General features: G+C 37.0%; 1 protein-coding gene across 1 annotated transcript in view; it reads left to right on the plus strand.

Annotated features, from left to right (window-relative positions):
* The first annotated feature begins 263 nt into the window (after positions 1 to 263).
* The window catches only part of HELLS (helicase, lymphoid specific), a 37,241-nt gene continuing 20,697 nt past the window's right edge, over positions 264 to 16,807 (plus strand). The window contains exons 1-7 of the mRNA XM_045878460.3: positions 264 to 492; positions 896 to 1,017; positions 6,906 to 7,028; positions 10,258 to 10,314; positions 12,873 to 12,909; positions 12,995 to 13,059; positions 15,623 to 15,664. Coding sequence (XP_045734416.1) covers positions 462 to 492; positions 896 to 1,017; positions 6,906 to 7,028; positions 10,258 to 10,314; positions 12,873 to 12,909; positions 12,995 to 13,059; positions 15,623 to 15,664 — 477 coding nt within the window. The 5' untranslated portion in view covers positions 264 to 461. The remainder of the gene's footprint in view (positions 493 to 895; positions 1,018 to 6,905; positions 7,029 to 10,257; positions 10,315 to 12,872; positions 12,910 to 12,994; positions 13,060 to 15,622; positions 15,665 to 16,807) is intronic.

Genomic DNA, 16,807 nt, shown 5'->3' on the forward strand with positions numbered 1-16,807 from the left:
GCAGGATTTAATCGTATCAGCCAGTGTGTTAAGGTGCCTTGCAAGTAAGAGCGCTACTGAAGTATTGTGTAGTTCCGAACCATCATCCAATACGTGAAGAAATTGGGCCCTCCACAGTGGGCAGACTCACTCGTCCAGTGTTACAGAGCTAGTTAAAAGCTAACTTCTGCGGCAGAACCCCGTCTTCCCAAGACAGACATCTAGGTAATAGCTCACCGTCGCCCGGGTGGGTTCTAATGAAAACTAAATTGCGCCAAATCTCGCGCCTCCGCGCTTCGGGGGCGGGGCGGGGAGCACGAAGTATCGCGAGATGACGGCTTTTCCCGCGAAGTAGAAGCGCGCGTTTTTCCTTGGCTGGGGATTTAGTGAGGAGGCCGGGCAGGCAGCGGCTGTGAGACTTCGGCGCGCGGCGTTGCAGTCGCTGAGAGCCGAGGACAGGGTTCCGGAGTGTGTGTCCAGCCATGCCCGCGCAGCGGTCCGCGAGCAGCGGCGGTGAGTGAGGAGACCCTTCCTCCGGGCGCCGGCGGCGGTGTCCGGGCCGGGGGGAGGGGGACAGCATGGAGGCTGCAGCCGAGATTGGTGGGTAGAGGTGACTCGGGGCAGAGACTGAGGAAAGGAGGGCAAGAAGCTGTGGGGGGCACCCGGAATTGCACGTAAGTGCACGATATGGGAGATTTACACGGGGGGCTGCATTTTCGCGAGCATCCCGACTGGTCAGCTGGGGTCCTGGCCACTTGTTGACATTGTGGAGACCCAGGATATCTTCAGAGGGCTGATGCTGGTGTCCCCGTGGGTCTTCAGCTTTTGCCTCAAATGCATCCGGTAAGACTGTTGAATGTGGGAGTTGAGTGGTAATTTTTAAAAACTGCAGTTTAAAAACTTTCTCCCCTCTTAGGGTCCCTGACTCCAGAAATGGTTGAACAACCGGAGCCTGCCGTGATTACCCAAGCCATGCTGGAGGAGGAAGAACAGCTTGAGGCTGCTGGACTTGAGAGGGAGCGGAAGATGATCGAAAAGGTAATTTAGGAATCAAGTTCCTTGTCGCTGAAGCCAGTAGTAGGCTTCCTCGGAGCTTTGGTTTGTTCTTCGGTCTGCTTTTTTCATAATCTTTAAAATGGGCTTTGTTATTTATCTATTTGCATGGTTGCTCGCGCTATCTTTGAGGCACCTTTGCTCGTGCTTTGGATGATGCTTCTGTGAGATGTAGTCTTGGTCTGAGAGTATTTCAAGTTGCTTCTTCAGCTAGATTAATTCTTCCAAAATCGGTAGAGAATTTCTTAGATATTTTAGCGCCATTGACCACCCAAGTGATAAACTTGTTTTCTGTTTTCCTTTTGATTTCTTCGACTAGTGCTAAGTAAGATTGTTTAGATAAAAATGGGGTGTACTTTTTCAGTGATAAGTGATTTTCTTTTACAGAGTATATATTTTGTAGATTACTGAAAGCAATTTTTAACCACTTGAAAATTCAGTTTTTGTTTTTTTTTTTTTTTTTTTTAAGATTTTATTTGACCGAGAGAGACACAGCTAGAAGAGGGAACACAAGCAGGGGGAGTGGGAGAGGGAGAAGCAGGCTTCCCGCCGAGCAGGGACCCCGATGCGGGGCTCGATCCCAGGACCCTGGGATCATGACCTGAGCCGAAGGCAGACGCTTAACGACTGAGCCACCCAGGCCTCTGAAAATTCAGTAATTAAGTGTATTTCACTCCCATTAATAAAGCCCCATGTTGCTGCTTCATTATTGCGTGTGCAAGAAAAGGAGTGATAGCCACTAGCACTTATGTGCTGCCTACTAAGTGATTTTCTTGTAATAATTTATTTAGCACTCCCAATATTCTGATGCTGTAGGTACTTTTGGTGTCTCTCCATTTACATATGAGGAAACTGGGGCAGTTGGGTCACACACCAATGAACCTGAATTTGAACTCTGGCTGTCTTCAGCGTTCTTGTCCTTAACCCTATACCTAAGGAAAAAACATTAATATTTAATGAACTCCATGCAATTACAAAACTACTTAAATTGGGAAATAATGCACCTCAAAGACAATTAGTGAATCAGTTGGTTCCCTGCTATTTTACATTAACAGAAATGATTCTTTTGCTAGCACTGTTAACACCACATGAACACTGTTGTGAATGTTGTACATGTATTTACTAATTGGATCCTCAACAAGACTATAAAGTAGATACTGCTTTTCATTATAACTTTTAAACTTACTAGTTTAATTACTAGTCTAAACTATTATTTTTATTAAAGCATTCTGTGAAGTAGGTTGTTTTCACTTCATTTTACAGATGAGAAAACTGAGACATGTAGAGAATGTGCGGGGAGGAGGGAATTCCACAGCTTTAAGTGATACAGCCAAGATTGTAAAGTAGGCCATGTGATTCCAGAATTCACACTTTCTAACCACCATACTGTACTTTCACTCCAGTAATACTAGTTTTGTTATTTGTCATCCGTAGTTGACCATAATCAGTTACGGTAATGTTAAGAAATTTTAATAGAATTGGGAAGTCGACCATGAACCACCTTTTTATCTTTCCTCATTGTATAAATTTTCGTAGTACTTTATTTCACAGTATTATCATTACTTGCTTGCTATCATTTTGTTTATTGAGAGGACGTCACTTACTGTTTCTTTTTTGTTGGCTGTGCACCTAGCAAATAGGCAATCAGTAAATTGTTTATTGAATTTCAAACTATGGAAAAAGAATATTTTATAATATATTACATAGCATATATAAGATTACATAAATAAAATAAATGTACTTACTAGCCATATAACCAGATGATATTTATAAAAGGTGAATCCTGGGGCAAGTGTCCAGAATTGAATCAACTTCAGAGGTTGTAAGAATGATATCAGCCTTCATTTTGAGTAGTATATCTTCAGTTTTGTGACTCTTGAAGATTGTTGGGTAAGAAAGTACTATTTGAAGAAAGATTATAGGTACAATAAGAATACATTTCCAGAATGCATTAATTCAAGGGATGAAACATTTTCACATTTTTCTTTTAAAAGATTTTATTTTTAGGGGCGCCTGGGTGGCTCAGTCATTAAGCGTCTACCTTCGGCTCAGGTCATGGTCCCAGGGTCCTGGGATCGAGCCCCGCATCGGGCTCCCTGCTCGGCGGGAAGCCTGCTTCTCCCTCTCCCACTCCCCCTGCTTGTGTTCCCTCTTCTAGCTGTGTCTCTCTCTGTCAAATAAATAAATAAAATCTTAAAAAAAAAAAAAGAAAAGAAAAGAAGCTTTAAAAGATTTTATTTTTAAGTAATCTTCACCCCCAACGTGGGGCTCGAACTTACAACCCTGAGATCAAGAGTCACATGTTCCACTGACTAAGCCTGTCAGGTGCCCACATTTCCACATTCCAGATCTCACAATTTATAGTACCATAAGTATTTGCTGATTAAACTAGGAATCAAAATGACATACTTTAAGTTAAATATTTAAGCTTTTGAACAAATGTTTTGCAATCAGTCCAAAATTTTTTTGGAATTGTTATTGTTGAGGGATAGGTATGGTAAAGCTAGCTTTTCTTTAGCAGTTATTCATCACAGAACTTAAAGTAGCAATTTTTTTTAAGATTTTATTTATTTTGTCAGAGAGAGGAGCAGGCACAAGCAGGGGGAATGGCAGGCAGGGGAGAAGCAGGCTCCCCGCTGAGCAAGGAGCCTGATGTGAGGCTCGATCCCAGGACCCTGGGATCATGACCCAAGCCAAAGGCAGCCACTTAACCTACTGAGCCACCCAGGCGCCCCAAAAAAGCAATTTTTAATTGCTTTTAATTTAATTTAATTAAGCATTTTCAATCCTTCCATGAATAAATTGCATAGCTCTCTTCATTTCTTACACTAAAACCAGGGTGTGATTTGCCAAAAAGCTAGTAGTATTATGGTCTATTATTATATTGCTTTTTCATGTATAGGTATTGAAACAATTTGATTAATTTTCACACTTTTCACTTATAAGTTGTTCCTTACTTGACCATGGGGGAAATTCTAAGAATTAGTCTCTCCCTACTTGTCTTTGGAGGCCAAAAAATTCATTGTACAAAAATAAAGATTCCTTTTCTTTTGGGAGAATACAGTATTTATGGGCATATATTTAGAAGTACTTAAGAGCTTGCTTAAGGGGCGCCTGGGTGGCTCAGTTGGTTAAGCGACTGCCTTCGGCTCGGGTCATGATCCTGGAGTCCCGGGATCGGGCTCCCTGCTCAACAGGGGGTCTGCTTCTCCCTTTGCCCTCTTCCCTCTCGTGCTCTCTGTCTCTCATTCTCTCTCTCTCAAATAAATAAATAAAATCTTAAAAAAAAAAAAAGAGCTTGCTTAAGATTCTTAATGAGAAGCATTTACTTTGCTTTAGGAGATTGCAAGCTTTGTAAAGTAGAGAATGGCTTTGACATTGATTTGCTACAGTTATTTTCGTTGGCTTTTCACCTGCGTTTCCTTTTGAAAGAAGTCATTGTTAGTCTAGAAGACTTAAGAGTAGCATTAATGTGTACATAGTGGGGGAGGGGAAAGGTAAGAGTTGCGATAAGTGTTAGGTAAAAGGAAAATAGTTCATATTTTGTGGAGTGAAGTGTAACTCCACGCCCCACTCCCAAATCTGGTGTTGGTATTGGGAGAGATAATGAAGCAGACAGTGGGGAATTGATGCCACTGGTGTCCATTGGCATACTCTTTAATTCTAGTTATCAAAAGATTCTTCCTGCCAGGCATTCAGTGCTTTCCACAGACAGAGCTGCAATTTACCTTAATACAACAAATAAAATTGTTAAGAAACAGTAATGGTAGATAAGGCTTATTACAAAATTATTTTGAAATACGGAAGGTTGGTGTTAAAGGTTAGTAAGTGATTTAGTTTCCTAATTATATTACTTACAAATTAGTGTAACATATTATCTTTAATCTTTAATTACTTAAAAAATGTGTGCTAAATTATTCTGAACAGGATTTAAGGTAGCAGATATATCTAAATTAAGCCCAGAATATTTTAACTGAAATTTAGAACAAATTTTAAAGTTAAGGATTTTTTCAGGGGCACCTGGCTGGCTCAGTAGGTGGAGCATGCGACACTTGATCTCAGGTTTGTGAGTTCGAGCCCCATGTTGGGTGTAGAGATTACTTAAAAATAAAATCTTTACGAAAAAAATTTTTTTTCAAATTCTAAGTAATTTCATCTTTCAATTTATAATAATCTATTTCATTCATTGATTATGGTAATCACAGTAACATTGGTAATGGTAAAAGAAACGCTGTCTTAAAAGAATTGAAAATAGTTTTGTAAGAGGTCAACAGTTTATCTGCATGGATAGGATTGTTTTATGGGTTTTTAAAAAATATTTAGTTGTTCTGAAATGTGTATTTCCATTGGATTTATTCTTAGGTATTGTCATTGCTTTTGTAATAGAAAAATGTATTTTGAATGAAAAGCTGGAGAGATGATAGAATATCTAGGAAATACAAGCCAATAGACATACAGTGGTGTCTGAATTACGGGGTCAAGCCTTAAACATTAAACATTTAAATATTAAAGTTAATTAGGTTATGCTAACTCAGCCTCTGTGTGCGAACCCTCATGCATACACTTTGTCTCAGGAGTAGAATTGCTTGCTGGTTGGTAAGGTTTGCGTGTATTTGGCTTTGATAGGTGAATTCAACTCTTGATTCACTTCAGCGCACTCAGTGTGTTGTGGGTTTTTTTGTTTTAAAATTCAGATTATACTGAGTTGACATATTATGAACTGGATTGTGCCTGTTTAGGTAAATAAAGTTTTATTGGAACATAGCCTTGCCCATTTGTTTCAATATAGTCTATTACTGCTCTTGTACAAAAAGGCAGAATTGAGTATTTATAAGCCATATGCTCAATATTTAAATGTTTACCCTTTGGTCCTTTACAGAAAAAATTTGTGGACCACTGAACTATACTATTTATTTGTTGCTTTTGTCTTTCATCTTGTGCCTTCTGGTATTTTTCAAAATATTTTACTTTGTCATTGTGAACTGGAAGAGGATTCCTCCTCAGCCACTAGCCTATTGTAGACTTAGAAATCACTTAATGAATAAATGGTGTGTAAAAGTTATATAGAAAGCAGGCTTGTAATTTGAAGGTGTACAAAAGTGAAAGATAGAGCTAAGAATAGGAATAAAACAAGCCTAAAAAGAAGGGCAAAACTTCAGGGGACACAATGCTGAGAGGAAGAAGCTTATAATAAATCATAAGTAGATTAAGCATGTTGAAATATTTTGACAATGCAGTTTTTGTTTTATTTTGTTTTTTGTTTTCTAAAGTAATCTCTAGGCTCAACTGGGGCTTGAACTCATAACCCTGAGATCAAGAGTTGCATGCTTTACCAACTGAGCCAGCCGGGCATCTGGACAATATAGTTTTATAATTCTAAGAATAGTTGTTCTCGTTCCTAGCCAATTAAATTATTTTTTAATTCTAATGCTCTTTCAAATAAAACTGGTGTGTAAAAATTTTCTGAAATCATTTGATTGTTTAAAACTTTAAATCTACTTGAATTAAATGATTACTTTCTAATGTTAATTTTATATGTTTCAAAAATGGACCCTCAGTTCAGTGGATGCCAGTAAATGTGTCCGGTGTCTGAAATTTTGATATTTTGGTATCCAAGCTGCATCATACCAAATGGCATGTTGAACCCAGGAATCCTATTTTTTCAGCTATTTGTTCTAGTTTTTGGTTTGGAAAATAAACCAATGTTAGTAAAGTTAATACTAGAAAAATCTTTTTTTCCCCATTAATTACAGGAAGTAAATTAAACTCAAAGAGCATTTAGCCATTTTTTTTTTTTTTTTACGTCTTAATGCAAAACATCACACACAAAGGTCAGAAAACTTAATAATCATGGAAATTTTCTTTTTGGGTAGGCTCGCATGTCGTGGGATAGAGAGTCTGTGGACCTTCGGTACCGTAGACTTCAACATTTGCTTGAGAAAAGCAATATCTACTCCAAATTTTTATTGACTAAAATGGAACAGCAACAACTAGAGGTATGTGTATGTAATTGATTATAACTAGTAGCTTAAATTGCTTAACGGTCACTTTATTGAGATAAAAATCACATGCAGTAAGCTGCACACATTTTAAGTTTACTGTTTGATGAGTTTTGACCAGTGTATAGACCTGTGTAATGACCAGCACAATCAAGATCAAGAGCATTTCCATTACCCCCAAGAAGTTTTCTTGTCTCAGTGATCCCCATGCCTGGCCCCCAGATCACTGATTTCTGTTTTCTGTCACAATAGATTGGTATTGCTTTTTCTAGAATATTATATAAATGGAACCATGCGGTAAGCACTTTATTGTGTCTTGCCTCTTTAGCTCAGCATATTGAGATTCACTTGTGTTTATTCAGTGGGCCATTCTCTTTATTCCTGAGAAGCATTCCACTGTATGAATATACCTCTGTTTATTTTTCTGATTTTTATCCTGGTCTAGTGATAGTTTTTGGATGCTGGAAATTGTGAACTTTATGTTGCTTAGTCTTTTTTTTTTAATTGCTTTATTAAGATATAATTGATATATACAGAACACATGTATGTAGTGTACAATTTTATGTTTTGATGTGTATACACCCATGAAGCCACCACAATCAAGATAATGAACATAACCATCAACTCAAAAAATTGTACCCCCCCCCTTTTTTTTAAGTTGAGGTATAATTGACATATAACATTAGTTTCAGGTTATGATTCAATATTTGTATATATTGTGAAATGATCACAGTAAGTCTAGTTAACATCTATTACCATACATAGTTAAAAAATTTTTTCTTATAATAAGAAATTTTAAGCTTTACTCTCTTAGCAACTTTTAAATATGCAAGGGAGTATTACTAACTATAGTCACCATGCTGTATAGTACATACCCCTGACTTATTTTATAGCTGGATATTTGTACCTTTGGACCTGTTACTCATTCCCACCACCACCAATCATCAGTCTTTTCTCTGTATTTATGAGCTTGGGGTGTTTTGTTGTGTTGTGTTATATATGGTATTTGTCTAAGTCTGACTCATTTCACTTAGCATAATGCCCACAGGTCCATTCATATTGTTTCAAAAGGCAAGGTTCCGTTCTTTTTTATGACTGAATTCCTGCCCCTTTTTAAATTTTCTCCCATCCTTCACTGCCTGTCTTCCTCACCAAATAGTCACTGATCTGCTTTCTGTTATTATAGATTCATTTGCATTTTCTTTTGGTGATATATTCTTTTAGCTTTTATATTTCTGGAAAAATCTTCATTTGCTTTTGTTTTTGAAAGATATTTTTATTGAGTAAAGAGTTTATTTTTGGGGGCACCTGGGTGGCTCAGTCGTTAAGCGTCTGCCTTCGGCTCAGGTCATGATCCCAGGGTCCTGGGATCAAGCCCTGCATCGGGCTCCCTGCTCTGCGGGAAGCCTGCTTCTCCCTCTCCCACTCCCCCTGCTTACATTCCTGCTCTCGCTGTGTCTGTCTCTGTCAAATAAATAAATAAAATCTTAAAAAAAAAAAAAGAATTTATTTTTCTTCAGTGCTTCCTTTCTCCTGCCCAGGTGTCCCCACCCCTATGATGTTTCACTGTTTTCTAGTTTACATTGAATGTGACAAAACCAAAATCTTTTTTTTTTTTTTTTAAGATTTTATTTATTTGAGAGAGATCATGAGGGGGGAAAAGAGGAGCAGAGGGAGAGAGAGAATTGGGCTCCCTGCTAAGCAGGGACTGATGTGGGACTCTATCCCAGGATCCAAGACCTGAGCCAAAGGCAGATGCTTAACCAACTGAGCCACCCAGGTGCTCCGACAAACCCAAAGTCTTAATGATGGTCCACAAGACTATAAGCAGTCTAGCCTACTCCTTTAACCCTATTACCTTTCCAGACTTCATTCCAGGTGTGTTTTCTGCCTTTGGGCCTTTGCACTGGCTGTTTTGTGCCTGGAGCCATCTTCTCGTAGATATCTGCATAGCTTACTTCATCACCTTCAAGCCCTGGCTTAAACATTTTCCCGATGAAGCCTGCCCTAACAACTTTAAATGAAATTGCTGTCTGACACCTTTACCACCTGCACACTCCAGACCCCCTTTTCCTTGTTCTGTTCTTCCCATTGTACTTACTATAAGATACTATATAATTTATTTATTGCCCATTAGAACATACAAAGATTTAAAAATTTGTGCAAATATCAAGGCTACAGTAATGCCCTGTGTCCCCATCATTCACATTTCACAGTTATCAGTCAAGATTTTGCTTTTGCTAAATATTTTTTCCTTTGTTGATAAACCTTTGTATGGTAAAATGAGACACAAATATAGGAAAGCAAAGCAATCACACTTAATGAGTTATTATAAGGCATATATCTTTTTAAAGATTTTATTATTTATTTGACAGAGAGAGCAAGTGTGCACAAGTAGGGAGGAAGGGCAGAGGGAGAGGGAGAAGCAGGCTCCCCACTGAACAGGGAGCCCGATGTGGGACTCGATCCCAGGACCTTGGGATCATGACCTGAGCCAAAGGCAGACACTTAACTGACTGAGCTGCCGAGGCACCCAAGGCATATATCTTTTAACCACCTTTTGGGAATGGTTTGAATCCCTTTTTGTCTGTCTTTTAAAGTTTTGTTAGGGTGCATATGGAACAGCTTTTAGTCTGGTAGTAACTCAGCCCCTCTTCTGAGCACTCTTGTCACTTTGCCTGATGGGTATGAACTGTTTCTGATCCCCTGTAAGCACAGGGATTATTCCACTTGCCATTTTCTAGTGACCTTGGTTTTCTTATACTCATGTCACTCATCAGTACTCAGCCTGAAGTCTTGACGGTGTATCTTGAGAGCTTTTTTTGTGTACCTGGCCCTGGGTACGCTAGCTGCTCTGTGTTGTACTCTTGTCTCTTCAATTCAGGGAGGCTGTTGAGCTGTTAATAAGATTGTCCCTTCATTATTTGCACTTGGAAATTGCCTTCAGGCAGTAAACTGCACAATCAAGATTCATCTCATTTGTTTCCCTTTGTCAGTGTTCACTCTCTTTTGCTGCATATTGTCTGAAAACCACTGTTTAATATATTTATCTGATGTAAGGCAGGAGGGTAAGTCTGTTCCCTGTTGCTCCATAAAGGCTTGAAGTGCAAGTTCTCCCTTGTTTTTAAATCTTTATATAGTTCTTCATTGTGCACATGTTATTTGAGATGTGTATTTTATACTTTGCATTTTGTACTTGTGATGCTAAGAAAAAATTATCTTACAGGAACAGAAGAAGAAAGAGAAATTGGAGAGAAAAAAGGAATCTTTAAAGGTTACTAAGGTAGTATATAGTAAGCTAGAAAATCCTGTATGTTACCTTAAATATTGAAGAAATTCTTCTGTAATCTTAATTTTATAGATCATCTACTTAATTTTAACCTTTATTTGAAAACCTATCTTTGTTATAAGCTGCATAGAAACATGTAAAATCTGTTTCTCAGTATTTTTAGGTATGGAAGTAAAGCTAAAGTATAACCCTTTTGGTTTCTTAATTCTGTTTTTCATAATGGCAAAATTTCACTCTTATAAGTGGTCAGCTTTTTTGGTGCTCATAATGATTATTCCTTCCCCTTAATGCCTCCAACCTCATCATGTCAACGTGGATCCATAATAATTTAAATTTGTATCTTGTGCATAGCTGCAGCAGTGGAGCCAAAATTGGAGCAGATTAAGTATATCTGCTAATAACATTTCAGATAATAGATCATTCATTTAGGGACAGCCTGAGTTTTATATGTGATGTTTGGAATAAATTTGTTTTAACATGAAGCTGTTTAATGCCATATTGTTGGGAATTGTATAAACAAGAGTTGTACTAGTGAAAAGAGAGGGCAACATTTAGAGTACTTACTGTGTGTCATGTATTCTAAGCTTTACATTTATTTATTTTTTTTAAGTAAGCTCTATACCCAGCATGGGGCTCGAACTCAAGACCCTGAGGTCAAGAGTCACATGCTCCACTGACTGACTGAGCTAGCCAGGTGCCTCTACATTTTTTTTTTTAATTTCAGAACATCTCTTAGGTAATGTGCTTATCCCCATTTTACATATAAAGAAGCTGAGGCAAAGAGATAAAGTATGATCCATCCTCATTATTCCTAGATTCCATATTTGCCTGTTAGCCTACTTGTAAAATTTGTGACTCCAGAATCAATACTTGGGTTTTCATGGTCACTCACAGACATGTGGCTATGCAGAATGGCAAAAAATTTGAGTCTCTAACTTACACATTCCCAACCAAGGTTAAACAAAGTGGTGTTCTGCCTTACTTAAGCTGTTACTCTGTAAACAAATGTCCTTTTCATGGTTGATTTAATGTCATGATTTTTGCATTTTTGTGGGTTTTGTTGATTTTGCTGTTAAAATGGTAGCCCTCGGCCATATTGTGCTAAAGTGCCATCTAGTGTTTCTAGTGCAAGAAGGCTGTGAGGTGCCTTATGAAGGAAATATGTGTGTTTGAGCTAAGCTTCCTTAAGGCATGGTTTATAGTGCTGTTGGCTCTGAGTTCAGTGTTAACATATGTATTAAATAAGATGTCCTTAAACAGCAACACATATAAAACAGGGTTGTCTTGATCAGTTGATAAATTGTGACCAGAGGCTTGCTGGAACTTAAGCTTGTATTTCTCCTAGAAGCAGTGATTCAATGTTCACTGATCTAGTATTCATAGTTATCGTATAGAACAGAATGAGAATTGAGTGTAACTTGCTGAAAGTCATATATTCAATAAATAGTATTGCTGGAGTTAGTTTCCGACCTCACACTTCTTTATTAACCTGACTTTATTAGGTAATATCAAAATGCCAGTAAGGGTGCCCTTAAGTCCACTTGATTCTTAGTGTGGTTAGTGGTGATGTTAAAGTACAAGTAGATAATTTTACAATAAAAACAATTACTGAAAACTGATAATATTTGACTCTGTTATTAATTCCAGGGACTTATTTTAGGTTTTTGAAGAATATATACTTATAAGATAATTTTACTTGTTTAATCATTTACCCCCTACTCTTCAACCTGTAGGTTTAATGTATTGTTCAGTTTTGCCCAGCTAACTTTTTATACCAGGGTTTTGGTTTTTCTCCCCCTCTGTATTCTAAAGGTGTGAACCATTAAGTTCTGTTTGTTCCATCTCACCAGTCCCTTTTGGTAATTTATATTTTTAATCCTCTAACTTTTTAACTTTAAAATTTACCTTCTTGGGGTACGTGGCTGATACAGTCAGTTGGTAGAGCACGTGACTCTGATCTCAGGTTGGGAGTTTGAGCCCCATGTATGGTGTGGGGTTTATATTAAAAAAATAATAAAATTTACCTTTGTTATTTTGATTTCTTACACATATTGTCTCCCTATTTTTGATCTTATCCAACTCTCATTTTGAAACTTTTTTTTTAACATCTCTTCCTTTCCTGTATTTCCCCTCACTAATATTTTTACATCCATATTCTCTTTTATTTCTGCTTTCACTTGTATTTAATTTAAAAATGTACTGAAAATGAGTAGTTCTTCAATATCCTGCCCATTGAATATCTTCAGTATAAACCTGCAGTTACAGAAAATGTACATGGTAATTTCAAAATAAAAATGCCCTCTGTGTTTAATTTGGAACTATATCAAATGGAAAAAAATTGAGGAAAGTAGAGTCATCAAGAAAAAGGAATATGGTTATAAACAAGTTCTAGTGGGGAAATGTAGAAATAGGTTAAATGTTGGTAAGAATAATAGTAAAGAGTTGTAGATGTGGCTCAAATGCAAGGAACATTTAACATTTACTTAATGTCTTTTAATATGTAACACCATAAAGTCCTTAGAAGAATAATATCCTAAATTCTTGTTTTGTAGGGTAAAAATTCCATTGATGCAAGTGAGGAGAATGCAGGTAAACTTCCTTGTTCTACTTTTGAACAGTATGTTTATATTTTCGCTTTTATTGCTATTAAAAATAAAATTTTTTTTTTTAATAGTTATGAGAAAGAAGAGAGGAAGAGAAGATGAATCCTACAATATTTCAGAGGTCATGTCAAAAGAGGTAAAAATAAAGTGGGGAGGGCACATAAGATTCACTGTTGAGTAAAACCTGTTGTGGATTTTGAACCAGCTTTAGCTGTATGGATTGCTGTTACTTATTTGGCTTTTCAGATTGTTAAGGGACTATTTCAGGGGAGAAAATGGCACCGTCTTTCTGCTCGTTAAGGGAACATGAGCTTGGCCTAATTAGAAATAATTATAATAAAAAGGAAATTACTATTATCAGAAATTTCTCATAACTTCAAAACCTTATCTTCAGAACTTTGTTCTTATTCCTTATTGAGGACCTTTAGGGAACTGAAATCATATAGTCATTTTATTTATTTATTTATTTTTTAAAGATTTTATTTATTATTTAAGAAATAGTGCGAGAGCACAAGCTGGAGGGAGAGGCAGACTCCCCGCTGAGCAGGGAGCTGGATGCGGGGTTCGATCCCAGGACTCTGGGATCATGACCTGAGCCAGAGGCAGATGCTTAACTAACTGAACCACCCACGTGCCCCCCCATATAGTCATTTTTAAAACCAGATCCTTTTTTACCTATTCTCACTTGTTACCTCATAAAATAGAAATTAAAAAGCATGTTTAGTTAGACAAACCTTAAATATCCCTTAGGCATATTTTAATGTTACATTCTTACATTATTATCTACTATATTTTTCTTTAACCTGAAATTCAAACTCTTGAGATCTTCTTTAAGTATAAAATACAAAATTTCACATACTTGTCTTTAGTAGGGGTGCACTCTGATATTTTCCTTCTTTTTTTTCTTTCATTTAAAAATAATGGTCAGGGCACCTGGGTGGCTCAGTCGTTAAGCGTCTGCCTTTGGCTCAGGTCATGATCCCAGGGTCCTGGGATCGAGCCCCGCATGGGATTCCCTGCTTGGCGGAGAGCCTGCTTCTCCCTCTTCCTCTGCTTGCTGCTTCCCCTACTGTGCTCACTCACTGTCTGTCAAATAAATAAATACAGTCTTTAAAAAAAATGAAATAATGGTCGAGACCCATTTAATTGATCATGGAACATAGCCTACAATTTGAGAAACACTATTATTTAAGTATTATTTAGATTTATTGAAATTCAGCCAGTCGTGCAGTTTGTTTTTTTGTTTTTGTTTTTGTTTAAGATTTTATTTATTTGACAGAGAGAGAACACAAAGCAGGGAGAGTGGGAGAGGGAGAAGCAGGCTTCCCATAGAGCAGGAAGCCTGACGCAGGGCTACATCCCAGACGTCCAGAGGCAGGAGAGTTCCTGACAAGTTCAAAAAACTTAAAAATACATACCAGTTTATATATAAATGAAAAGGTGGTAAAGCATGAGGCTATAGAGGTAAGCAGGGTCAGGAGTTTAGTTACAAGGTTTAATTTTTAACAGTACTTCATAGTATTATGTTTGTTTTGATTCATTCACAAATTGTTTTCCAAAAGGTTCGGCTTAGTCATTGTATTTATTTATTTTTACTTATTTTAAAAGACAACTCTGCTGTCAGTTTCCTATATCCCTTCAGCCTTAGGGTATGAATATCTATACTTACATAATACTTTACATACACATATGACAACACATGTAAGCGTGTATATGTTTTTCTCAGCCTCTTAACTGATATGTCCTATCATTCTGTGTATCTTAAATTTAAGATACACTCGAAGTTTCTTGAATGTATCTACCATTTCATCCCCTTTGTCCTCTGTACATGCTATTCTCTGAAACATACCCTAACTTTATCTTTAATGATTATGCCCTGATGATAACTTTTTCAGATAATTTGATATAATACTCTCCTAACTCATCAAGTAGCATTTGGTATTGCTTGTCTTCATACCCTTAGTATCTAGTAGGTACTTCAGAATCAGAACACTTCTATTCTTTATTTTTAATTTGTCTTTGCCTCTTGCTCAAGATTGCAAAATCAGATATCTATTCACAGAAGCCTAAAGTGGGCTAGAGTTGGGACTATAATACATTTGGAAATGAATCCTTAAATACGAGGAGTAGCCACAACTTAGACTCTAGAGGAGGGTTTAGAAAACCTTTTCTATAAAGGGTCAGATAGTTTTGGGCTTTGAGTAATTTAGTGGGCAACTACTCAACACAACTTGGTTGGCCATTGTAGCCTGAGAGCAGTCATAAACAAACTAAGCAAATAGGGCTCAACTTTGTTCTAGTTAAACTTTATTTACAGAAATAGGTTGCCAGTTGGAGTTGGTCCACAGGCTATATTTGCCAATCCCTGTTCTAGAGAATTATTGTCATGTGTGAATTTGGACTTAAGTCTCTTCAGATAAGCTTTGGTTTAAAAAACAAACCAAAAAAAAAAAACCCTGGAAAATTTAGGAGGAAATACCCCAATTTTTAAGTGTTGCTAACTAATGCAGAGTTTTATAAGACACTGTAACCTTAATTTTGCCTAAGGTCCACCAGTTTGAGCCCTGTATTTTAATTACCTTGAGAGCCTTATGCCCATTTTCCTGGCATGAAGTTAGAACAGAGTAAATGCTTGTTGAATAAATAAATGAATGAATGACATACATTGTTACTTTATTTCTGTTTTCTCAATGTTCTAGGAAATTTTGTCCGTGGCTAAAAAAAATAAAAAGGAGATTGAGGTAAGAGATTTATGAGAGATTAAATGTAGGATCCATATCTGTTTACCTGATCATTAGTTCCTTTAATCCCCAGTGTACATTTTTTTCTCACCAGTTACTCTATTTCTTAACCTTAAAAAAAAAAAATTCATTTCTTATCCTATCATATTTCTTCCTTATATATCAACTTAAGGTGTTCTATTGCATGTTCCTTAATGTGTAAATATTAGTTTATGGGTCCTTGGGAGTTTAGCAGTAATGCAAGTGCCTGTAACCATGTGCATTCCACGTGTATATATTGCACAGCTTGTGGAAGCTCTGAGAGATGCCTTAATCTTGTTTCTGACATTAAATATTGTCTTTGGAACTGTTTGGGAAGGCTTCTCACCCCACCCCCATTTTATGTGGAGAGATTCCTTGTTACCTGAGTATTCACTATCCATGTCCTTTCAAGTACAAGATTTCTTAGAGAAGCAGAAACAGTTGTAACATGAAAATGTTCACCAAGGGATATAGAAATTAACTTACCTATCAAAGATTAATAGGCTTTTGGGAAAATTGATGACATGATTATAAAATGGGATATATTCTGTTTGCCCATCATAATTTTGGCCAAAATTTACATCTTATATAAATGCATTGATTTTTATTTGTTCAGTATAAGGATTAGTTTATGATATAATTATAACTCAACAAGGTTAAATGTAAATAATCTTTTAAGCATTTTTTTTTTACAATATATAGTTGCATATTTATTTAAATTTTTTTTAAAGATTTTTTTTTATTTGAGAGAGCACCCATGAGCAGGGAGGGAGGGACAGACTGGGAAGCAGGCTCCCCACTGAGCAGGCGGTGGGGGGCAGGGCGCGGGGGTTCCTTCCCAGGACTCTGGGATCATGACCTGAGCTGAAGGCAGCTGCTTAACCTACTGAGCTACCCAGGTGCCCCTTTAGTTGCATTTTTAAAGATAAAACTTCAGTCTAATTTCCCATGATTTACTATGGAATTTTGACCATTTTATAATATGCAATAAGTAAATGTGTACTATGCTTGTGTTAATTCTGATGAATTTTGATAAATGTATACATTTGTGTAACTACCACCCAAATCAAGATCTAGAATCTTTTCATATGGTAGAAGGATCCCTTAATATCCCTTGCCAGT

The sequence above is a fragment of the Mirounga angustirostris genome, unplaced genomic scaffold (assembly GCF_029215605.1).
Source record: "Mirounga angustirostris isolate CCGP_5_RB_7025 unplaced genomic scaffold, mMirAng1.0.hap1 SCAF_6, whole genome shotgun sequence".
NCBI classification, from domain to species: domain Eukaryota; kingdom Metazoa; phylum Chordata; class Mammalia; order Carnivora; family Phocidae; genus Mirounga; species Mirounga angustirostris.